At 39.9% G+C, this 25961-nt stretch overlaps 1 protein-coding gene across 1 annotated transcript; it reads left to right on the top strand.

Moving 5' to 3' along the window:
* On the top strand, positions 1–24872 carry LOC144642572 (uncharacterized). The gene is given in 23 exon segments (XM_078501553.1): positions 1–228; positions 857–960; positions 5579–5662; positions 5745–5832; positions 6928–7025; positions 7462–7561; positions 7753–7876; positions 8597–8682; positions 8863–8921; positions 10323–10361; positions 10750–10826; positions 11217–11315; positions 11727–11841; positions 12028–12132; positions 12658–12709; positions 12801–12940; positions 13416–14163; positions 15000–15511; positions 19414–22018; positions 22021–22124; positions 22532–22610; positions 22855–22906; positions 23240–24872. Coding segments are annotated over 23 exon segments (5973 nt in total). The 5' UTR covers positions 1–167; the 3' UTR covers positions 23682–24872.
* Positions 24873–25961: the final 1089 nt, after the last annotated feature.

Raw genomic sequence — 25961 nt, forward strand, 5'->3', positions numbered from 1 at the left:
CTTCTGATCGTAAGGTTGTCGCTAACTTTTTTACGCCTTGTTCACCTTCCATAGGGTTTCCAGGTCGCCTTATGATCTGACATGCTTCTAGGGTTTGAACGTGTGTGTACGCATTGATGAAGAAATTACTGGCTAAATGCCGTTTGTAGACTGGTAGCTGTTATAAAATGAAACCACAAAAAGGAGAAAAACAGGCAGAAAAGACCTCCACCATCAAGGTTGGAAAAGGTAAGAGGTCCCCACTGGCCGTAAGACATTTTTTAGTTCGATTTAATATGTACTTTAAAGTCAGATTTATGTTTGATTCTAAGTAAGGCTTTGGAAATGGAGCATACAATCGCGAATAAAATGTTAAAAAAAAGCTGACACATCCACGGCCGCCCTCGATATTGTACGACTTTGTTCTAAATACTCCTTCCATCAGATGCCTTTTTTAAATCGACTGTGCTAGAATTGAACAGCGCAATCAAAATATCAATATTTATGATAAACTTTATATCCGTCCCATCGACTTCAAAAGAGTAGGCTTAAATATAATTTCCAAACAAACAGTTAGAAATATATTATTTTGAGGATAGAGAATGAAGTTTATGGAAGAACAAAGTTTGTTAAACATGAATTTGTTCTTTCTAATTTTCAAGTTCCCTCTGAGTCGAATAAACTGATGATCGTGTTACATCATATTGTTGTTAACATCAAACAAAACTAATTAAAAAAACATGGTAGTTGTAAATCATATAATACGTAGGTCAAAACATATTACTACAACATACAGTATTACTATGTCATATTACTAGATAAATATTCAAGCTGTATTTTTTAAATGACACTGCAAATATTTTTTGGTGCGTCGCAGATTCTGGAAGGGTGAAAGTTTTCGTCAGAGTTCGCCCGCCTCGACCGCAAGAAAACAGTCGGAAGGAACCCATAGCAGTGAATGTACAGGAGCTGTCTTCTCAGGTAAGTTGAACTGAAATGTTACTCAACTATCATTTGATGAAGCAAGCAGGAAGGCGGGTGGGGTAGAAATATATATTTTTTCCGTTCAGCACAAACGGCGGCGCTTTCTACTTTCACTTGACAAAATTTCCGGCTTTCATTTCCGATATTTAGTCTAGTGACTTTACCGGATCACGGAATTTTCGGTCGAATGGCTCGCTTTTTGTAAATTTAACATTTTTCGGAAATTTCTGGAAATTTCCCAAGATATTTTCGCAACTTTATTCCAAGGGCATTTTTCTTGGTAATTGTTAGGGGTGGGGACCCTCAGTAGTGGGTACTGAACACTAATTATTACAGAGAACAAGGTTGAAATTTCCGAACCATTCCGTACCATTTTCTCCCGTTCCGAAATTTCCGGGTTTTTCGGCGCCTCTGGTCAGTGGTACTTCCCATAAACAGTTGAACGCTCGCGTGTCACACGACACGAGCCGAGCAGTTGGAATCGACACTTCATTTATAGTTGTAATTTTTGTCGCTTAAAATGGCTCTAAATAATCATTTCGAGGAGGAGAAGGCGATGGATACACTACCAATAGCTTACATCACACGAAAGGAGTCGTTTAGTGCAAGTCATCGGCTACACAGCACGAAATTAAGCGACGAACAGAATCGCCAGATATTTGGAAAGTGCAACAACAAGAATGGCCATGGTCACAATTATACGGTGAAAGTAACTGTCTGTGGGCCTGTGGATCCCATTACTGGCATGGTGATGAATTTGACGGACTTAAAAAAGCATATGGGTACCGTTTTGGAACCTTTGGATCACAAAAACCTGGATCTCGACGTGCCTTTCTTCGCCGAGACTTGTTCCACGGCTGAAAACGTCGCTGTTTACATTTGGAATTGCTTATCGAAACTTCTACCTGAAGGACTATTGTATGAAGTGAAAGTTAATGAAACCGGCAAGAATTCTGCCCGTTACAGGGGCGAGCAAAGGAGCTGATCTTGTGCTTGTGTTTTATTAGAGCTTATTGCTTTAACATTAATTTGAGTAATGCGTGATGCAGTAATTGAAAATTCAGTGGTTCGCGGATGTTGATATTTTAAATTAGCCTATGTTGAAAAATATTGTTATTTATATTGAAGGCCTTATCATAAATACCAATATTTTACTCTATTTAAACATTTGAGTACAGAGAGATATTTAATTACTATATATTGCATAGATCACCCATGATATTGTTTATCTCATGATTTTGAGTACAATGTAAAGTCAATGTGTTAAGGTGGCTTGAAAGAGTTTTCATCTGTGCCCTGTAATGTGCCTGCAAGAAGTTTTGAGACAAGCGAATCAGATTTAAATTTCCTAAGGTCGTGTGCATGTGCAAAGTAGTGGAAATGAAAATGATGTGTAAATTCACTCAAACCAGGAAGTAAAGGGTGAAATACACTTTTTTTATTTAAGAATGCGTAAAATTTGGCTGAGCCTGAGTTTGTTCTTATTTTAGCTCACACAATTTCTTTAATTTTGGGGAAAATCTCAGCCTTGACGTTCTTATAAAAATGGTTCTCATAAAAAAAGTGTACTGTAGCTCCAAAATGTTGTTTGGTGACCTATCCTTATTTGTTCTGTACAAGCAACATTTAGTATTACCTGAAAGTTTCTGTTATTTGCTATGTTTTTGAACAACACAATATATAAATTTTTAATTCACAGGAAAGGGAAGACTATTGAAAAGGAATACACAGCTAAAAATGTTGGGTTACTGAATTAGTTTTGTTATGCTTTGTGCTTACTCAAATAAATTCCTGACTTATGCTGTTCTTAGTAGTCCAGGCCCCAGTTTTTCATGGGGTGGATAATGCTATCCAACAGATAAATAGCTATCCAGTGGATAGCGAAGTATGTTTTGTATGACAGTTATCCACTGGATAGGGATTACATCATTTCACTCCTCTCACGGGAAAATATGAACTCACAATTGTCTCTCTCCCGTGTGTTTTTTTTTTTGTAGATCCCCGTTTCGGGGCGGGTTGTCCTTTTTTTTTTTTTTTTTTTTTTTTTTCCTTTTTTTAATTTATAATTTATTTTTATTTTCGGTGGATAGTGTTATCCACCCTTTGAACAACTGGGCCCTGGTGACATGTCCCTGCATGTTTAAGGGTGAACTGCACCAAAGTACAGCTGTAACCAGTGTCCCTATTGACTTACAAGAGGGGACCCTGTTGCCAGTTGGATGTTTGACAATGGGAAAATGTGTCAGGATGTACAATTAACCTGCTTTCAGTGTTACATGCATAGGGGCTTTCTATCGACATCCATCTTACGACATGCTAAGCAAACAACACGGATTGAAATCCGCCAATCACAGCCCACTGGCATGACTTTCTGACCTTGTGTGCTCGTTCGCATGAAACCAATCGGTATGTATCGGTTTTGATTGGCTCATTTCAAACAGCATGTCACAAGACAATGTTGAAAGATGGATGTAAAAATAAAGCTATGCACAACACTAACGGCGGGTGTAAGGAAGAGAAGGAGAGGCAAAATGTTGGGTAGGACTTACATGTAACATTAAACCACTGTGACCTCGCTGTTGACATGCCGTTTTGCACATAGGCGGGAGAAGTTTTTGTGTTTGAATTTGTGTCCAATGGATTCTCTAGTGCCAGCCACACCAGGGCTTAAAAAAACTAATTAAATCCTGCTCTCAAATTTTGCTTGCTTGGGGCAGTTTCATGCGTATCTTAGTTTACTTTTAGAAAGCGGGTGACTTGCCCAGGCCCCCTGCAGGCCTCAAAAAAGGCTTGAGAATGCCCTCTGGACAAGCAGATCTAAAATAAATTATGCTTGCCTTGGGCAGTTGCATGCTTGTCTTAGTTACTTTTTATTTAAGATCAAGTCAGCAGATGACTTGCTCATTGGGTAAGTGAACATGAAAAGTTATTTACCCGGCCAAAAAAACTGCTTGTCCCGGATGACTGGATGGCACTTTGTTAAGCTCTGTCGCCTACCCTGACTAGCCTACTAGTGGTCAAGATTTAAACATTTTATTCTCTTTTATTGTAATAATGGAGTTTGTGCTGTAAAAATTAACATGTTTTGAACTAATGGACAATCAATTTTAAACCTATTGACTGTTGTGTTGAAGTCCAGGGGTGCTTGAATTTTTAGGGAACCTAGCTGGTATAAATGGATACCAGCAAATTGATTGGGGAAGCCTAACAGAATGCTGGGTAGCATTCTGAGTAATGCACGTGTGTTTCTTTTTATTGAGTTATTACTTATCCAGTGGCAATAACAATATTCCTGGTTTCTTCATGATACAAGTTTAGTAACAAGGGGGTGGGGGGGGGGGGGGGGGAGGGGCATGGTGGTATACTGATACCCCCTCCCCCCTCCAATGGAAACATACATACCGGTAACATACATACATAAACTTTATTTATACACGGTAAAGACATCAGTTACAAGGATTAAAAAACACACAAAAAAAACTGATTTACATGTTTGCCGTGTGGGAGTACGAGGGAGACATCAGGCAATTGATTAGTCTTTAAATTGGCTAAAGGAACTAGCAGCTCTGGCATCGTGGGGAAGGCTATTCCACAACTTTGCCCCACTGTAACAGAAACTTTGTTTCAAAAAATCAGTACGGGGCTTAGGCAGAGCTAACTTATTTGCCTTGTCTCTAAGGTTATATTCTGTGCTGAATGGTTTAAGTAGGTCTTGTAAGTACTCTGGGGCTTGGTTAGTGATAGTTTTAAACATTAGTTTCGATTTATGCTTTTTTCTTCTGGTATAGAGGGTATCCCATCCTAGCTTTGATCGGAGGGCGGTAGCACTAGAATAGAAATCCGACTTCGTAATGATCCTAATGGCGCGATTCTGTACCTTTTGTAATTTATCAGTTAGTTCATTGCTGAGACCATCCCACACAGGACAGCAATAGTTGAAATACGGTTCAATGAGAGCTCTACATAGCAAAATAGCTGTCTCTTCGCAAATGAATGGTCGCAGCCTTTTAAGAGCACTCATACCAGAGGAAACAACCCTAGCAATCTCATTGATATGTTTGGTCCATGAGAAATGTTGGTCAATGTGGATTCCCAGGGATTTAGTGTGACAGACTCTATTGGTGGGGAAGGGAGATTCTGACATCTACCATCCCCCAACCATGGAAGCGGACGTCCCCCTATAAAAATGACAGGGTTTTTGTTGCACCTCTTAGGGGAAATATTTGCAAACTGGTACAGCTTTAGGACACTAAAATCTGAAATGACCGCCGTTGGAGTTATCGAGGGATGTCTTAGGGTCAAAATGAATTTGAGCCACGCCCATAAAACGGGATTCTGGTACCATTTAGGGTAGGGTTCTTCTCACAAGCATCCCCTTCATTTTTAGGAACTCTCCCCGGTCCCCAACACACCCTGTTACACGTTCATTTTTTTCTATCTGTAAAATTGTCGTAAGAAGATCAAGCATTTTCGATTGGGTTTGCCGTGAGAAACGAGGTGCGGGATTCGAGAAACGAGAGGTGTCTTTCGAGAAAGGGGACGTGACACATGATGAAGTAAATCATCGTTGTAGTTGTTGAGCTTGTAGGTGTTGACATTTTGCTCTTATTTTCAGATCCATGTTTCGGATCCTAAACACAGCTGGGAGAAAACGTTTAATTTTGACCACGTCTTCCCGAAAGAGTCCACAAATCCAGAGGTACCACTTTTAAAAAAAGGTTTTAAAATTAATTTTTTCTAGCGGTACTTCAATCTAAGCGTATTTTCATTTCTCTTTTCAGGTATGCAGTACAATAAGCAGGCCACTGGTAAATGCCGCTCTAAATGGCTTCAATGGGACCCTGATGGCCTACGGACAGACAGGATCAGGTGCGCCAGCTTCTTATATTTTTGTTAAGAACAGGAATCTGTTTGATTAAAAGAGTAAACCCACCGAGATATTGTGAACGTGGATAAAATCGTCTTGAACAGCACCGCAACTGAATCTTGGCGGCTTGTGAACTGTACAAGCAGTAATAGGCAGAGAAAATTATTGCACGTGAACTTATCATATAGACATGTAAAGTGTGTCGGCATAGGCGTACGAGGCGGGGGAGGGGGGGGGGGCGAAGGGGGCTGCAGCCCCCCCCCCCCCAGTGCCAAATTTTTTCGGGCAAAATGCTTAGAATTCGGGCAACAAGCCTAAAGAAAAAATAGAAAATAAGCCGAAAAGTCTAGTCAGCATTACGTTCAAAACGAATTACATCAACAGGAATACCTAACTTTGCTGTTCAAAAGTCCAAATTTCTCATTCATCTGCGTTCATTTCCTCACGCAAATTGCTATAATCATGTTCGCTTTTTCTCGCAAATTCTGCGTGACTCCTCAGTTTTAATCAGTTGCAATCAGCTTTTCCATATCTTGAGCGCTTGCGCACGGTAGATTTAGTGCAAGACCTTGAAGTTGAGTGAATAAATAAAAGATATCCGAAAAAGGATTCATTGCATTGACACCTTCGGATAACGCCACGAAATTAATTTAAGAACTTAAGCAAGCAGACGAAGTTTGTACACAACTATTTCAATGCATGTTTTATTTTTCATTTTACTGACATGCCTCTGTATTCGGCTTTCAACCCATGCCATTTTTTTTCGGGCAAAAAGGTCACCGCCCCCCCCTCCCCCCCCCCCCCAGGACCGAAGGTGCCCGTACGCCTATGTGTGTCGGGCTATGCAGCTATCTATCTGCACACATAACGGACCAAGGGCATTATTTTTAAAGGTTTTTTATTGCATAGCGAATTAACGAAAGCAAGCTGTCAATTTTCTGCACGGCAATGGTATAAGAAGCTTTAATCGAGATATACTAGTTGTTTGAGACTGTTTTAAAGTGCCCTGACTCTCATGCAAAGAATTCCTAAGACCCTTCTGTCAAACGTTTGCTCTGAGGTTAAGTGTGACGTCATGCGCCTGTCAATCATTTCAGGAAAGACCCATACACTGATGGCACCGGATGGTATAACAGCCGGCGTGATTGAAAGATGCTTCAAGAGAATCACACAGGATGACTACCATGATTACAAGGTAAGGTAATAATATTGAAACAGATCAAGTTGACCATTCCTGGTGACCTGACTCCCTCCCCCTTTGGATGGGTATAAATTGCTATCCAGCGGATAAGTGTTGACAAAACAAACTACTCTATCCAATGGATAGTGATTTATCCGGTGGATAGCGCTATCCATGCTTTGAACAACGGGCAGTACTTTTGTCAATTCGCAGGTGGAAAGAATACTGTGATGGTAAAAGGAGCTTTCTATTCGACCAAAAACTCCTGTTTGAATTCCTTAAAAAAAAAATATTTCTATACCATTCAACCTTGCTTCCAGAATTTTTCATTGAATGGATTGCTTTTGGAAATTCAACAGTTTTCGAATTTTCTGTTAACTTTCCCAGGAAACATTTTAAACTTAAGCGTGTCAGACTTCGTCCAACTTACAGTATCAATTTTCCTCGGCAGGTGACCATGTCATACTTACAAATTTACCAAGAGAAAATTTACGACCTGTTGAACTCTACGAATAAGGTTGAACTGAGCTTGAGAGAACATCCTATAAAAGGTTCGTATTTGTGCATATTCAAAAAAAATGATCTTCCCTTCTAATTCAGATTATTTTGCGATTATGTTTTTTTTATAAAGCTGAGTCGGAAATGATTTCAATTATGTTTTAAATGAGATCATAGGCATTAGCGCATCAAATTATAAGCTTATTGCTTGTTAATACAATTTGTTGTGGTTTACAATCCTTAGGTGTTTATGTGGAGAATCTTTCTGAGTTCGTGGTTCGGAGCCCTGCAGAAGTATTGAATCTTCTGACTGTGGGAAAGAAAAGGCTCGTTTTTGCTGAAACTAAAATGAACAGGAATTCGAGCAGGTTTGAGATCCACTTTTATAATTAGATAAGACTCAATTTAAATTGCAGTCTTGCTTCGAAAGCAGAGTAATTTTTTTAAACAGATGTTTAGGATCAAAATAATATTTTTATTGACTTCTGGGTGCTGTGTAGAATTCAGGCGTTCACGTTTTGTCCGATCCACCGCTAATTCATTAAATTTCAATTTTTGAAACTAATGGCGATCGATTTTCTGTAAACTTAACGAAGTTAAACGGCTTTACTGAGGAAACGTATTTAGCTGGTGTGAATGGGGCAAGACATAAAGAACACGTAATGCATATAACCCCTCCGATCCTCGCCAAATGCACAGCTTTTTTTGTTAAACGTAGTAGAATGTCTAGCCGGATAGCTAGCTAACGGCTGGCCATATAATAGTAACTGATATTGCTGACGCCAGATTCCTTCCAAATTTAAGCCTAATCATCGCCGTGTTCACAAGGCAAAAACTTCCAGATGATAAACGATAAACCCGCGAGGAAATCTGAACATACTGAATACAACTCATGATCAGTGAATTTTAATTTATGAGTAGGCAAGCGTGGCGAGTGGTTAGGGGCGTGGTGTTGTATCCGGAGGTCACCGGTCGAGCCTCCTCTTTTTTTGTTTGCTTTTTCCTTTTTTTTTTTTTTTTTTTTTTTGGCCACAAAAAATTTTTTTTTTTTTTTTTTTTTTTTATGAGTAGACTGTGTTTGTACTTAGGTCTCACTCGGTTTGCCAGTTGACAATTGAAAGAACTCTGAACAAGAACAAGATAATGACAGAAGGGGCCAGCAAAAATGGCCATGGTAAGTCTTGCCTCTGTTTATCAGTTAACAAAGAATATAAAATATGGAATATAAGTGACAAGGAAAATATTGTTGCCTAGCCAGAATACATAAAGTTAAGGCGAATATGAGTGACATTCTTTGAACGCGACTTTAATCAGATTTATAGTCGATTAAGTTTGTCTATTAACTTTGTTGTAGCTGCAAGTGAACGCGATCCTAAGGAAGGACTGGTAGCAGGCAGCAGCAAAACCAGCGAGGTTTGTAATTAATTCCTAAGGGACAGTACAATGAGGAGTGTTCCATGTTTTTGTGTAAACTTTGCTACAACTGTGAGGGTACACTGACAGTAAACAGTAATCAATTGTTTTTTATGTGATTTCTTCCAAGGAAATACTGCCAAACTTTAGTGAAAACGTCGGCCCAAGTTTTTCAAACTTAAGGACACTTTCATCCTACCCATCCATAGCCACACCACATTTTTACAATTTTCACGACTAGTATAGTACGTTTTACAAGAATTGCCAGGACGCGGTAATTGGATTTCCAATTACCGTATTTATTCGATCAAGTGCCCAACCTCGAATAAGCGCCCACCCTATAGGCAGGAAAAGTTAATAAGCGCCCAGCCTCTAAAAAGCGCCCACCTCGAATAAGCGCCCACCCTATAGGCAGGAAAAGTTAATAAGCGCCCAGCCTCTAATAAGCGCCCACCTCGAATAAGCGCCCACCCTATAGGCAGGAAAAGTTAATAAGCGCCCAGCCTCTAATAAGCGCCCACCTCGAATAAGCGCCCACCCTATAGGCAGGAAAAGTTAATAAGCGCCCAGCCTCTAATAAGCGCCCACCTCGAATAAGCGCCCACCCTATAGGCAGGAAAAGTTAATAAGCGCCCAGCCTCTTATAAGCGCCCACCCCCTATACCCCTTCAAAAAATACTGAAGTGCACAAGAGGAGTACTTTGATTAATATTGAAATTGAGATTGAAGTTGACTAAGTACTACTAAGAAACTTCCCCGAAGACCGAGTTTTCTTAGTATTTTACAGAAACTTTCAATGAACAGTTAAAATTCTGCTTTGGCATATTTTCACGTTTTATTATTATTCATTGTTTTGTTGTAAAATAAACTTACTACTTGCGAGAAATAGTGAAAATTTAATAAGCGCCCAGCCTCGAATAAGCGCCCACCTCGAATAAGCGCCCACTCTCAAGGTCCAAAAATTTAATAAGCGCCCAGGGCGCTTAATTGAATAAATACGGTAGTACCAACACCAAGTTCACTGGATTTTCAAGTAGCACTAAATCACGGTAACACTGCCCCTTTAACAGAAGTGATGTATCGCATTCAGATGTCATATGATCATCGTCATAAACGTCGTCATCATTATCGTCAAAACGGCTACCAATTCCTTTTTCTGTTCTTGTTATGTTTGTGTTTTCTTCCAAATCCGGTACTAGCTCGAATACTGCCATCAGACATTAGTTATGAAAACTATCAGGTTTGATTGCATTTATAAGTTTTCCTTTTCAATATTTCTATTCGTTGCATCTTTCAAACCGGGGAAAGAAACCTTCAAAAATGCCTGGTACCAATCGCAAGACTTTTTTTATTAATAAAGTTCACGCACGTTTCTTTACGTTTCTTTAATAATTTAATTAGGATTCAGGAGAAAATTCAGAAGCCGAGGTGACCGAAGAGGTATGAATTTTGTCTTTAATTTTCCTGCGCCTTTCTACACTGATTGTGTTTTAAGCTTAGTTATTACAATACAGTAAAACAAGCTTATTATTTAATTAGAAGAGGTATGAATTTTGTCTTTAATTGTCCTTCGCCTTTCTACACTGATTGTGTTTTAAGCTTAGTTATTACAGTAAAACAAGCTTATTATTTAATTAGCACCAGCATTAGCACCGGCACGGAGATGCTGGCGATGCTAGTCCATTGCAACGGAAATATGAATATTTGCACGATTTAAAGATAGCTAAGGATAAACTGAACCAAAAAAATGGTCTCTTTTCAAACTTAATTCCATATTTTGCCGTCAGCTTAACTTTTTTATTGTCGATTTGATTTTTTGTTTTTTAAGAATGGAGACGACGACGACTCGTTTACCAAAATGGTTGCATTTAACGATGATGTGCTTATTCGAGGACGAATATACTTGTAAGTATCAATATTCATAGATTCTCTTTTCCAAAAATAAAATCAGGCGGTCAGTTACATATAATTATTTTTTTGCCCTTTGATGAGTTGAGAGAAGCCCTGGAATTTTAGCCTGTAAAAATGTCAGTACAATTTTTAAATTAAAGTGTACCAGGAACATATACAATTGTTGTTTTCGAAAAACTTGTTAACTGTATGAATTTTACTTTTGCTTGGTCTTAACATGTGACATTGAAGCTAGGTGTTACACGACTATGTTGTAAAGTGGGAAAGCTAAAGCTGCACATTTAATTTGGTACTCATACATGGACATTAATTACATAGACCTTAACCGTGTTATGAATTGTGTACAACTTTACAAAACAATAATATTTTGTTTTCGAATTACAGGTGCGACTTGGCTGGCAGTGAGAGACTCAAGAAAACTCATGCAGAAGGAGAACGACTTAGTGAAGCACAGCATATTAACTCATCACTTCTAGAGCTTGGGTAAGAATCTCCTAATCTAGCCCAACATGGCGCCTTCTCCCGCCCTAGTTTTAGTTTAAAAATGAGCCCGCTATTTTTATCACAATCGTTGCTAAGCATCGTGACGTATGTTGATGACGTCGAGTTCACGTGACAACTTTCAGGGTGCTGATTGTAAGAAACGGATACTTCTCGGGTGACTTGAAAGATTTTTTTTTAAATTGCAAGGCAAAACAAGAAGTTACATTGCATTGCATTACATTACACTACTTACACAAAGGCGCTGACTTGAAAGAGAATTTGTTAAAAAAAAAAATCGAAGACGCTGTGCACTCCGTCTCCGTTATTCCCTTTTGAGATTAAACCTTCGCTCGTTTTCAACATTTCTGACACTCTAATACGTATTATAACACCCTTTTTATTTGCCCCTAGGAATGTTATCCAAGCTTTAGCCGAAGGGAAGAAGACTCATGTCCCGTTTCGGAATTCTACTCTCACAAGACTGCTTCAAGAGAGTTTGGGTGGAAATTGCAAAACTAGCTTGGTGGTACGTATTCAAGATTCGATTACCTAATATCATTACCTTATGCGTTCATTGCGAATTCTTTTTGGTTCCTGTACAATTTTGGTTTTATCGATTGCCTGTGTGTATCGTAATTTTGACTGGAGTTACCCAGTCGGCGCACTGTGAATATGCCAAGATTTAACAAACTTTAATTCTTGATTGTTTTAGGTGTGTGTATCTCCCACTATGGGTGATGTGAGTGAGACGAAAAGCGCGTTGTTTTTCGGATCGCGAGCAATGAAGATCACAAACACAGCCTACGTCAATGTGGAGGTGAGAGTCAACTGAAAAACACCTTTGGTTTGTTTAATTTGCGTTTTAAGTTTTGTTCTCTAGTATGTTTCTAATATGTAAAGGTCCTTTGCTCGGGTATCAGATAAAGCTAGACTGGGAATGAGATAGACAAAAGGAACGGTCTCTTTCCCTAAGCGGCCCCTCCCTCTATCTACCCGAGAGAGGTCCCAGGTAGATTTTTTTTTTGTTTTTTTTTTTTTTTGTAGATAGAGGGAGGGGCCGCTTAGGGAAAGGGAGGGTAGATATTCGCTCAACCGAATATAAAACATGATAAATGTTTTATATTCGGTTGAGCGGGGAGCGAATTAGAATATAAGTATCTTTATTTTCTCATGGTAACCCGAGACCTCCACTGTTAATCTCTAATTGTTTTCTTGTCCTTGTAAAATCAGACTGCACCCATCAACAGCCCTGTTTCGCTTCTTTTGCTTTCCTTCTTTACCACCGATCTAGAACATTCCCAAACATTATTTAACATCATTCATTTTACTTTCCATGTTCCAGGTTGATTACAAGAGGCTCAGCGAAGACTTAACCAAGATCGTGGATATGAGAGGTACTTTTTCATTTAGTTGGTTATGCGAATATATTCCAGTCAGAGGAAACGATTTAACAGAAGACTCAAATTTCTTTTTTTTTTTCCACAGAGAAAGATTTGGAAGAGTTGAAGCAGTCTTATGAGACTAGGATCGAGCGACTTAAACACGAGGCAGAGACAACAGTAAAAAATGCCATGGCCGAGACAGACAAGGTTGTAGCATCAGTGAAGGGTCTCTACGAAAACGAGGTAGATCAGTTCATTAATTTACGCTAGGCATAAGAGATACCATTTAGGAAACGTCGGAGGAACATGAGAAAGCACAGTAAAATAAAAACGATCCAAGATTCATCTTGCTATACCGCTTCGAAATTTTTGGACGCGAAAGGACAAGAATTTTTCTCATTTCATTGTAATTATTTTACAATAAAATGTTCCTAAGATTTGCTAACACCTTTTTTCTTTCGACATTTTACTCGACGTTATATGCCATCTCCGCTCATCTCAGTGTTCCCATTCGTCTGTTTTGCTTTGGCACTTCCGGGAGGACCTTCTATGCAGGTTTTGATCAGAATACCATGGTATACTTTTCAAAAATTCGTACGTAGGTGAATGAGCTTTTACCAGGAGACATCATCGAAGATTATTCAGTTGCTGCTGGGTTTTCCCATGAGTTTGTGACTGTTAAAACATCTTGTGCTTTTCTTTTTTTTTTTTTTTGCAGCAATCAAGTTTACAAAGCGATATCCAAAATCTCAACTCCCGATTGGAAGAGGAAATGACGCACACAGCCAATCTACAAGGCGAGATGACTGTGGCGAAATGCAAACTTCAAGAAGACATGTTTAGAGCACGAAGCACACTGCTAATGGATATCATCTCCATGCAGCTTTTTTACGCACTCAAGGACATTCCTCTCGATGATAGCTTAACTCTCCCTGAAAACGAACTTAAGCTCAAAGATTGCTATGCTCAATGGACTGCAACTAGAGGCAAGGTTCTGGAAAATTCGGATCTGCTTTTGGAAATGTTCAAAAGCTATCTGAATGTGATGAATTCCAGAGGTGAAAAATTGTTGGAGAATTGTGGAAGTCTAATGAGTTTGATTGGATCGGAAGAGTTATTGGACGAAAGAACACTGTTGCGTGACGCGGAAGTCGTTTCGTTGTATTTGACAAACAAAACGGACGATGATAAGGTGGTTGCGTCGTCACGTTGTAACGAAACTCCATTGGAGTCACGCAACGAAGACCTGACTCCATCGAATGAAGAAAAGTTGCGTGACAATGATGGGAATTTCAATCTAAGGGACAAGCTGCTTTCGCTCAAGAACTGTATTGATGGCGAGGCATTGAGTTTCCTAAAGAAAGCATTTGAACTAGATCTTGAAAACGAAGACAAAACCACAGACTCCAGACAAGGCATTTACCAAAGGATACAAGAATTTATGGAGCAAAGAAACTCAGTTCTAGGTTAGTGTGTAAAATTCTTAGCTTTTCACTTACGTTCCAAGCTTATAATATAAATTCTCCTAACTAAGTTGCCATATGTGTTCTAATGTCAGTTATGAGAATCTCTTGGCGCATCAAGACAATATCCCCTGGATGATGATTTTCTATGATCACTAACGTAATGTGTATTATTAATAAAATTTTGGGTAGTTATTTTGGTTTTAAATTTTTTTGTTTTTTGTTTTTTTTTTTTTTTTTTTTTTTTTTTTTAATTTTATAAAAAAAAAAAAAATCTGCGCCCTGTACGTAGACATGTGCTTCGAGAAGTGGACTGTTCCTTTACCGTTGTATAAAACAAAAGGAGCCGACACTAATCTATAAGGGCAATGCAATATTAAAATTAAAGTCACCTAAACAAGAAACCACTGATGAAATTCTAGCATAACAACTAACTAATAACTAACCGCAGTAGACACAAGCACGAATTGCGGACCTGTTTTTTGGACGGCATTACGAAGATGATACGAGTAAACGCAGCCTCGTCCCCAGGCCATACCGCGCTATGCGAGTGAGCGGAGGAGGACTGAAACCGAGCGCGATAGCGCGAGGCGTCCTAGGCGAACTTTCCCGACAAGCTTGACGGGTGACGTCAAATCCAAATTCGCCGGGGACGACTGGGGACGAGGCTGGAGTAAACGTAAAATCCTTTACATTTTAATGCCAAAGAATACGTTAAACATAGCCATGTGTTATTTGTAGTCACTCTAACATAACGAGAGTTGAATTACAGTCTTAAAGTGTTCAGCAGTTTCCTCGTTGTTGCCAACGTATTATTTTAATTGTCATTCTGTCTTTAGATTCTGAAAAGAATCCAGAGCTGTCACATTCAGCTGACGCACTCACCCTTCTCGACCACTGCCACAGTCACGTGATCATAGACAAGGCGCTGCAGAGCGCGCTGTTGGTTCTGGAAAACAACAACATTACCAGGCGTTACCATGACATCCAAAAACAGAAGAATGTCTTAGAAGACGAAAATGAAACACTGCGAAAACAAATTCAAAGTTTGCAGCAAGAAGCCGAGAAGTTAAACGGGAAACTGAACGAGACTTCAACCACGTTGTGCGACGTAAAGAAAAGTAAGGAAAGACTGGAATATGATCTGTCTTCAGTCTTTCAGCTTCACAACATGGAATATAGTGAGCGAAATATTGAGAAGGAGGGCGGAGAGCTAGCTGACAGCACCCTACCCGAAAAACTGCAGGAAAATGTTGCAGCGTTGGTGGAAAGCAACGCTAAACTGCAAGAGGAGTTGGAGGCGACGGAGCAAGACAAGGAAAACTTAAAATCCGAGCTAACAACTGTTAAGGTCAGTGGTGTGACTTTATATGGTCAGTGGTAAATGTTTAATTTGCAAGGCGCGCATTATTGCTTCGCCTTATTAAAATTTTTTCAGAATGTCAAGTAAGGGACTGGTCAATAAGTACAGGGGGGGGGGGGGGGGTGGGCCGGAGAGAAAGGGGGTGGGTCATCAGTTTTTGAGCCCTCGAAAAGGGGTGGGTACGTATTTAAACTACACGTAGGTCATCTTATTTATTCACTAACTTTAAACTGTTATAGTTCCAAGAAAAGTTATACAGTATATAAAATTGATAATTCTCCATGTGAACAGATTAAATGAATTTCTAGCGATTTCAAAAGGTCCAAATATGCCCCTGACCGACCTTCTCTCCAACCTGAAGATTTGTTTAGGCCTTAATACCATGAAACACTTTGCAAATATAATGATGGACAGTGGTTGTAGTTTCTTTATTAATTCTTATAAAAATTGAACCTTAAAAATATTATAATTACATACTGATTACACAAAATATTGAAAACTTAAAAAAGACTATTAAAAGAAGTGATAAATTCGTCCTTTTTGTGTGTTAAGAAATGGAAAAAGACGCATGGAAAGCAGTGCCCATCAGGGAAAATGTCATAGAAACACTTCAAAGCGAAGTCAAATAAAAAACCTTCAACCCCTAACAGATGATAAAGAAATGATTGTCCCTTGATTTTTTAGCAAAGGGGGTGGGTCAGTATTTTCAACCCCCTATCAGGGGTGGGTCAGTATGAGCCAGAGGACGGGGTGGGTCACTAATTTCGAGCCACCACTTTTCCAATTGCTCCGGCCCACCCCCCCTGGTACTTATTGACCAGTCCCTAAATAGTGAAGATGTGTGATAAATTTGCAAAGGTTTAATGAAGAATCTTATAATATTTGACAATTCTGCTACACAACACCGAGTTCAGATTTCAATTATTTTTATTTCAGTCGATATATATACGGTTACTTTCGTCTGTATTTAGACGAAGAAGCTCATATGTATCATTAAATAACTTTAAAAAAGGGAAAGATAGATATCTTAATAGAAAACTAAAGACGAACACAATTACGTAAAAAATTAAGCAACGAAAAGACAACGAAATATGGGTTTAATGCGCTTTTACTCGCAATGGCCTTTGATTTGAAATTTGGCTTTCAAAAAGTTCCTGGATAAAATACAGTTTAGCAAATAAACGGAGCAATATACTAACCTCCTATACTGATGCTAACATGACACAATATATAGAGACAGAAAAAGTTACATTCATCATTCGACAAACTAAATGAAATAGCAGCGACACTAACAGCCGACAAAAGCATCGACTGCCTGTACTTTGTCACAAGACGACTCGTTCAACTGGTGCTGTATACTCGGCCTTGTGTACACTTACATAACATGACTTGCTAACACTGGAGTTTCACAACATAACAAAAGACGACTATCAGACTATCGATTGAAGGAAGAATGAGGACAGAGAACGAACACACGACTCGACAAAGCCACTATGTATCCTACGCTCAGGTGACTCTTAATCAACTGTATAATCTGCTTCTACTTTCGTTGGTAACTTACTTTTTGTGTATGAACTTCAAAAGTGAAACACGAAGAGTCGCACGAGAGTAAGCGATTATGATGGAAAGCTTTAAAACCAACCAAGTGTTGTCAATTTATCAGGGCTCGCCCAGGAGGCTGTGGGAAAGGATGACACTAAGGACACGCAAGCAGATACAAGAGAAAAATCCAGGCTGATCGGAGGATTTATTGGTTATTATGCATTACGGACCTACATTTGAGACCCGACCCCAGACATGCTTCTCGTCTTCGGTTGAAAAATTTACGTTCGCACACTTCTAATTGCACTGAAAAGTCACACACTCCAAAGTCCAGCCTTGCACGCACTACACGAGCTTTTTTGTGGTAAAAAGCGTTGCTTTTTATCACTAGGATGGAGAGACTTCGGTCTGGAAGAGATGATCCATTTCACCTATTTTCGCCTCCAGTCTTCGCCAGAACCCGGAGATGTTTCTTAGCAATATGCCATGTGTCCTGCTGACGTCAGGCTGACGTGTGACAACCTGGTCCTTGCTTATGCTTGAATATGCGGCAACAGTCGGAGCTCTTCTGCTTAGTTTATTAACTTTTTTGCCAGAAGCTTGTACACTTTAGACTCTTGTGATTAAAAAGAAGACGCTGATGACTAGTGCAAGTGGCAGAGAAGTAACTGAAATTTCAATGGCAAAGACAAAGCAGCACGCTGTGTTGTTTTAGAACCTTCCAGGAGCTAACCTTAGAAACGTTTGACATAGCACAAGACACAGAACTAGACACCGACTACGCCTCCACAAAGACTTGTACCCAGGACCATGCGCAGCTGCGCAACTTGATGTGTTTTGTGTGTTTATTTATGCAACATTTTAATACAAAAAGACGCCCAACTCAACAAAACCGTTACGTATTGAAAGGAAATAATATAAAGCAGGAAATTATATAAAATAATAATAAAAAAATTCAAAAATAAAATAAACAAAAAATTCTAGTGAACAATTTAGTAAAGACGTCGTTTTGTAACTTTTGTTACCCTGCATGGCATACAGAATGTACTTTATTTTTCGCCCTGTAAATCAAATTTGTCGCTGTTTATTCGGTTACGAGGTTAAAATTTCTCTTTTATTTTTTGACGAATAATAATTTAAACTTATGAGCATATAAGGCAATAAATTTAGAGTAGTCGAATAATTTATGCAGCTACTCAGTTATAATCATCTGATTCGCTAAAGTATAAACATTGCTTACGTATTTTCGTACCTTCATTTTCTTGTTTCATTTAGTTAGGCGGATCAGTAATTATACGTTATTTGATTAGGAAGTCATTTGAAAAAGAAATTTTTACCAGAGTTATTAAACAATAAATCGCGCTCCTCGACGCGAAGTAAATAAAGATGTTAAAAAAATGTAAAGAGCGTTTAGCAGTTTTTGATAACTGTTTTAATTAAATCATATTACTTCATTATTTTGAAAGCCTGTAAATAAATTGTTGTGTGAGTTCTGCATCTGTTTTATAGATAGTCCCGAAACTAGTAAGTCTGTTAACATCTTTAAGAATTATTGAAAGGAAGGAAATGAAGGAGACGACCCCAAAATATACTACATTTTATACTTTAGTATTTCAGAGTCCGCGACCTCGTTTCCAGGGCCCTGGGAACGACGTTGCAGAGTCCAGTGGCGTTATTTCACTCAGGCTTCTTACAGAAACTTGAGTAAAGGGCCAGAAGTATTGTCGCTCTGCATCCCTCTGAGTGGTATCACGCATTACTGCCCGACATTTTTCCCTAGTTTCCCAAACAATTGGCCAGTACCGATTTTTGCTCCTGGGTGGGGAGAGGCTCTGGGAGAGCACATCTGTAGGTCGACCGCGGTCAAACGACAGAAATATGAAAAAATAAGAAAAGTTTGAAAGTAGGTTTATTTTTTTTGGGTTTTTTTTAAAAAAAAGGGTAGGTTACAAAGAGTCACGCTGTAGCTCGTTTGTTAAAGCGTGCAACCGGCGTGCGAAAGGTCGTTGGTTCGATTCCCTTCGGGGAACAGATTTTTTTTTAGTCTCTTTGAAAAATTAAATGTTTAAAAAAATAATAAAAAAAAATTTTTTTTTTTTTTTTAAATAAGCTAAAATTTAAAAGGGGGGGGGAAAAAAAAGGGGGGGAAAAAAAAAAAAAACCTGACCTCACTTTGTCGCTCTCCCTTTCATCTTACCTCCAGTTGTTTCCTTTTGCTGTCTCCTAGTTAACGCGCGTGCGCGGTTTTCTCGGTTCTCAAGATCACAAAGAGGCTGAATCAAGCTACTTACAAAGCACTTTATGAATTAATGTTTGAGGTCGTATGTTTCCCTTTCTTCTTATTGCAGCAAGAACTTCAACAAGAAAAGGAGAAAAATCTGCGAGCCCAGCAGCACGCCAAGAGTACACAAACAGAAATGATAGAGCGAGATGAATCTGCTAATGCGCCTATGGATAATCATTCAGTGAAATTTCCAGACCGTGAAATCCTTCAAGGTCTTCTGTCTTCTTTGCAGGATGAGTATCCTTCTTCTCTGGAAAAAGCTGCTTATGCGATGCAAACAAACGACTTAGATGACATTTCCTCTTTGAGAGCCGTCATCAACCAGCGCCTTGGAGAGGAGTGGTCCCTTGTAGTTCTTGAAAACGCTAAAATGAAATCAGAGCTGGATAACATTCGAGGAAGGATTGACGAAGAAAAGCGAAGCTTTGAAAGCGAGTTGACAAATTCTAAGCTTAAAGAGGCGAACGGAGAGGAAACAAATTCAGGCGAAGATGTATTTGCGGACGAAACTGTGTTTTCGAATGGTGAAGTAGAAAGTCATATGAGTGATCAACGAGTCTTAGAGAAAATGTTTTATGATCAGAACACAGTCATCGCTAAGCTTGAGATGGACAAACTAGAGCTGGCCAAGGGGCTACAGCGGTACAAAGTTGACTCTAGCAAGACACTTGATGTCACAGATGGTAAGATTGACATCATCAACAAGCCGAAACAAGATGGATCACTAACCAAAGACGATTTGGGAGCTATTGTCAAAGAAAAATTGCATAAACTATCCACAGTTCAACAAGAAAACGAAAGCCTAAAGAGCGAATTAGATTCTTTGAGAAGCAAGTTCAATTCTCTTGAAAAAGAAAACGAGGATTCTAACAAGTTACGGGAAAGTTTGGAGCAAAACTTGGAGACCCTTGTAGAAGGCGAAAAGAAACTTACGACAAACATTGCAGAAATGAATGAAAAGTGTAGAAAGTTAGAGGACAGTTTAGCTCTTTCTTCCACGGAAAACAATGAGCTGAAAGAGAAGCTTATAGAGTTGGAGCGCAAGTTATATACGACACAGCAAGACAGAGATACAATTACAGAACAGAAGATTGTTTTGGAGGAACGTATTCGCACACAGCAAGACAACATTGAGCTCGAGTTGGCTTCGGAAAGAGAACAAAAAGCTATTTTAGAGAAAAAACTGCAAGCGAAAACCCAAGAGTTTGAAGAAGGAAAAAATTTGCTGAAGCTTAAAGAAAGCTGTTTGAGTAAAGTGGAGGCAGAGCTGGCGGAAACCAAGGCTAGTTATGAGAAGCTGATGCAAGAAAGGTTAAACGAATTCGAATTAGAAAAAGAAAACATGGTAAAGGAGATTAACAGTTTAAGATGCTTACAAGGGCTACCAACTCTAAACCTTGTTCCAAACAGAGAAAGCGTAACGTCAAGGCAAGAAGCAAAGAACGGCTTGACAAGCGGAGAAAAACAACGCGCGCAGAACAAGAAAAACAACAAACTCAACTCCGAGTTGACGCGCGCAAAAGAACAGCTTGTGCGCCTCAAGGCGGAGCTAACGATGTCAAACATGCAAACGCGAAATCTTGGCACGCAACTGTCGTCACTGCGCGAAGATAGCACGAAGCTGGAGGCCGAACTGTCGACGGTACGAGTTTCTCCGAGGAATTCTCGACAACGACGAAATTCGTTCAGCTATTACGACGAAACTGTTCGGCTAGAGATCGAGCTAGCGGAAGCAAAGGAAAAGATCATCGATTTGCAAGAGAAGCTATTGAGCATTTACAAGGAGAAATTTGCACTGGAAGAGAAGATAATGAATTTAGAGGGGCAAAGAAACACCGATATGCAGAATGGTGAAAAGCCCTTCTCACCACAATATGACCAGGAACATGGTTTTGATTTGGAACAAACGAAAGAACTTGAAAATAAGATTGACTTATTAAAAGCCGAGAAAGCACAGCTTAAAAAAGATCTTGAAAGCACAAACGCCGATAGAAGTCGACTGGAAGGTATCGAGTTCTGTGTACAGCAACTAGTTACGCTTGAAGATGAACAGTTAAGGTTGAAAAGTAGATTGAAGAAATGGGCTCAAAATGCAGCTGATGAACAACAGTTGAAGGAGACAGCAACAACCGCAAACAAAGTCTTGGAGAACAATTATTTCAACGAGCTTAGAGAATTGTCTGCAGAAAATTGCGCTCTTCAAGAAGAAGCAAATACTTTGAAAGAAACAATCGCAGAGCTTGAAAGTGATTTAACGGCTTTAAAGTTAAAGGTATCCATTAAAGACGCCGCGCAAGAGGCTACGGCCGATAAGAAAGCAGTCGCAACTCTTCTCGTTTCAGTAAAGCAGGAAAGAGCTGAGTTGCAGATGGCTTTGGATGGTGTGCTAATCGAAAAAGAAGATTTAGAGGAAGAACTGTCGGGAATAAAGATGAAGTACGCCAGGCTGCAGAGAGAATTTGCCATGACAAGTATGATTAAAGACGATTTAGAACTAGAGATTCTCTCACTAAAGAAAGCTAATCTAACACGCGGACTGTCGAATCTGACACAAAGTAGCGAGGAATGCAAAAGCGAAATGTCCGATTGTTCTATCGATGACTTGATGGCTTTTGGCGATAATGGCGTTGACGTTTCTGCGGGAAAAAAGATTGTGTCGCCAGGGGGTGGAAAAAGAGGAGCAATGGAGTGAACAATCGAAAGACAGTTACTGCTAGAAACCACAGAGAGGGCCAGACGTCTTCATCAAGTGGAAGCACAAATTCATCTTCTAAGGTAAAAGCGGTGATTATTTGGAGTCTACATATTTTGTAAGGTTATTCATTCTTCGTACACAGCATGCTATGTGCCCTTAGTTTCCTTTTTTTTGTGTGATGGTCCATACGTTGGCGCGCAATTTATGTGGGTTAAAAATGGTTTTTTAATAGCCAGATTAGGCAAGAACGTCAGCCTACGAGAGTTAAAGGACGGGACTTTGAAAGAGTGTTTCCTCTACACTACCCTACTTTCATCGTTCTTCTTAAATGTGCGGAAACTCACGACGTCTACGTTATGACCAAGTTCAAATTCAATGCGTGTTCTCCACCAACCAACTATTTTAAAAAACAGATAACATATTTTTTCGAATGATATCAGTTTTAATAGCATTTATGCATTCAACTTGAATTCTCTGCCTGTTCCAGATCGAAAAGAAAACGCCACCAGCAAGGAGAAACAGTTTACAAAGCTTGCAGTTATCGCCAAGGAAAGCAAATGGACGGCGTAAGTTGTAGCATGGACAGTAAAGCAAACTGATTTTACAAAAACATACATATACTCAAAGGTTTTTTTAATGGCATGCCCTTTTATTACTTTAAGCTAAATGTCACTTGTATAGGTCGTACAGGCCCTGTACGACCTATACAAGTGACATTTAGCTTCAAGTAATAGGCCCTCAGCCTAAACAAAACTTAATATACAAAAATTGATGCCACATTTTGTTAACCATTCGTTTTCCTCTGTTTAGGAGCTCTTTCGTCCGGCCAAAGTAGAGAGGCACTGGGCACCAGCACACCAAGGTAACCTCGACATCATTGTGAAAGAAAGAGAAACAAATTAAAACCGCCACAATTTTCGCTGGCTTCGGATAGCGCTGACATCGATCAAATAACAAGTAGCAAGTGTTTTAAAAGTAGACGATTGCCGCGAAGAAACAATGTGTGACTTTGGAAAAAACACAGTACATGAATTGTTTACTCAACTTTTGTGCTTGCCGTTTATGAGCCGGTTTGAAGTAGTTTTCTCGCTTAAAGCAAGCGAAATAATTATGAACATTTGGACAGACAAAAGCCAGACTTTTTAGAGAAAAATATTAAAATTACTGTTTAAACTTACACTGATTACACCGATAGGTTTAACAAAGAAGACAACCAATCAACGAACGACAACTCACAGCACCCTGCAGTATCATATGACCTTATAAGGATTGATGACGTAAACGACGAGGCACTGCACGCAGACACTGACTGCACTGACAGCGGGCTCTTGCGAGAAACTCCCCAGGGGGAACGAGAGAACCCTGAGGGTATGGAACACGACGTCACAAATGCATGCTTTGATACGGACGACAAAACTGCACACGTTGATAAAGAGGACAAAAGTGAATGGGAATTTTTGGATGCTTTTGAATTTGACGATGACTCGAGCTCGACTGAAGACATTCCTGAGACGAATACTACCCTAACTCAACCGGCTGAAGTCCTTGTCAAGACCGCATGGTCTATCAAAAATATTTTCAGGCGACAGAAGTCGCTACCTCTTACTGACCATAAACTTAGCGCTCTTAAACAATAGAATGATATTACAAACGTTTAGTTCCAAAGAAACTATTGTGCTGCGTTGGCAGGCAAAAATGCTTGAGATGCACAAAATTGTTTTTACAGTTTCAAAAACGTTTTGGCCCCAAAAGAAACAACTCTTAACTCTCGAAAAGAAAAACGAAAAAGGACAGGGTTAAAAAATTTACACCCCTACCGTTAACTTTGCTTTTAGATAGATAGATAGCTAACTTTATTAGAGAGGGCCGTACCTAGGAGTTTTTGTCTGCGGGGACAAACTCTGCTAAACTCTGCTGCGGGGGCAAACTCCAATATACCTACAAGAAATAGCTAGCAAAATAAAACACTATGTTAGAAATTTTGTTTTCCTGGCGGGGGCAACTGCCCCCTCTGCCCCCCCCCCCCTTCCTCTCCCCCCCCCCCCGCTAGGTACGGCTCTGTAGAGTGTCAAAAAAACACATAGCTAGGGAAGAATCCCTTACTATTTTAGGGACACATCATTTTGCCTCTTCATGCAAATATTTGGCTCGATGTGACTCACTCCACCAGGACTGCCCCAGACGACAGATTAGGGACCTTTTGATCGGACTACGAGTACAGGTACGATTTTCGAGTTTCAATCAAGTTACGTTTGCAGAGCCCGCACTCCTCCCTGTTGCTGACCAGTTGAAAAGAAGGCTATCGGTACGAGATTGTTGTGACATGTGATAATCGAATGCATAAGCACTAGGTACTCAATCTCGTACTTGTATTCCGATCTAAAGATCCTTATAAGGGATATATCTTCTGTACAACAATTAATAATCGTATCCATTGCAAGACAAAACTAGATCAAATAAAACATGCTATAGAATATTTTGAAGGCGGAATCTAGGGAACTCGGCACTTGATGTCACAGTTGTAAAAATCGCGCAGCTCACAAAAAAAATATTTGAACAAAGATAATTATTTTAAAATAAGGTTTTGAAACCTGTGAGATAGTCAGAGGTTATTTAAATTTATATTTGCTTATTCAACAGTATTTTTTTGTGTAAATCAGTGAGATTAATAAAAAAACAAGAACAATGTCTGTTGTCTTTACATGTGTGGGTTTACTTAGAGCCTTAAGTCCCAATTAACATTTTGATCAATATTGTTGGGCGAAAATGTTGCAGCCGTTCCAATTCAACATCCTGTCAGAATATTTTGGATGGTAGAAGTAGTATGAACGTGTGTCCAAGGCCTTGGACGATAAGTTGCCAATAAGTGATGCAACATGCACCCCTTCCATCAAAAATTGCCCTCTTTTCATTTTTTACCCCAATCTTTATTGCTACCTCATCATCTACCTTCAAACCCCGAAAAGCAGTTTGAAAGGTACCGTAAATGATCTATTAAATTTTCGGAGTCCTAGGGGAGGCATTAGGCCACCGCGCCTCCCAATGGTTAGCGCGCTCGACTCCGAGTCGAACGGTCCGGGTTCGAGGCCTGGCCGGGGCGCTGCGTTGTGTTCTTGGGCAAGACACTTTACTCTCACAGTGCCTCTCTCCACCCAGGTGTACAAATGGGTACCGGCGAATTTACTGCTGGGGGGTAACCCTGCGATGGACTAGCATCCCATCCAGGGGGGAGTAGCAATACTCCTAGTCGCTTAATGCTACGGAAACTGGGATAAGCTCCGGCTGTATGAGCCTCATGGCTCGGACACAGACTTTACTTTTTTTTAGGGGAGGCATTAAATAGATATGAGGCGTTTATTGGAGAGAGGCGTTTACCTTATTATAGGAAATACGCGCGACGCACAAACATTCGCGTTTAGTCGCCGTTCCGCACCGAGAGAGCGAATCATGACGCCAGCGACAGCCGACGCCGACACGCCACACATGACGGAGACGCAGAGACGATGAACGCGGCGGGCGCGCGCCCATGACCCCCCGCGCTGGGCCTATTCGCGAGCGCGCACAACACAGCGAACCATAATAAGGTATTTCACTTTAACTGTAACAACGTCAACAAAACAAATAGAATGCGCAGTTTCCTAGCAGAGTAAGATAGAAAACAGAGTTGGTGAGTAGGAGACTAACCTAATCTGCGCTAATTCAAAGCCTAGAGATGTTGTTCATAGTTCGATATCGATGTTTTCATCGTCATCGGGGTCAACCATGTTGACGTTGTTGGGCTCTTCGATGTCCGAGTCCGGCAAGAAACTAACTATATTGCGTGATTTTACTATATGGAGCATTTCCTAGGTGTTTGAGGTGATTCTTACGTATTCTTGGAGGGGGCGTCTATTAGACACGGGGCGTTTATTAGAGGG

Source organism: Oculina patagonica, chromosome 2 (genome assembly GCF_052425735.1).
Source record: "Oculina patagonica isolate OP01 chromosome 2, crgOcupat, whole genome shotgun sequence".
In the NCBI taxonomy this organism is placed as follows: domain Eukaryota; kingdom Metazoa; phylum Cnidaria; class Anthozoa; order Scleractinia; family Oculinidae; genus Oculina; species Oculina patagonica.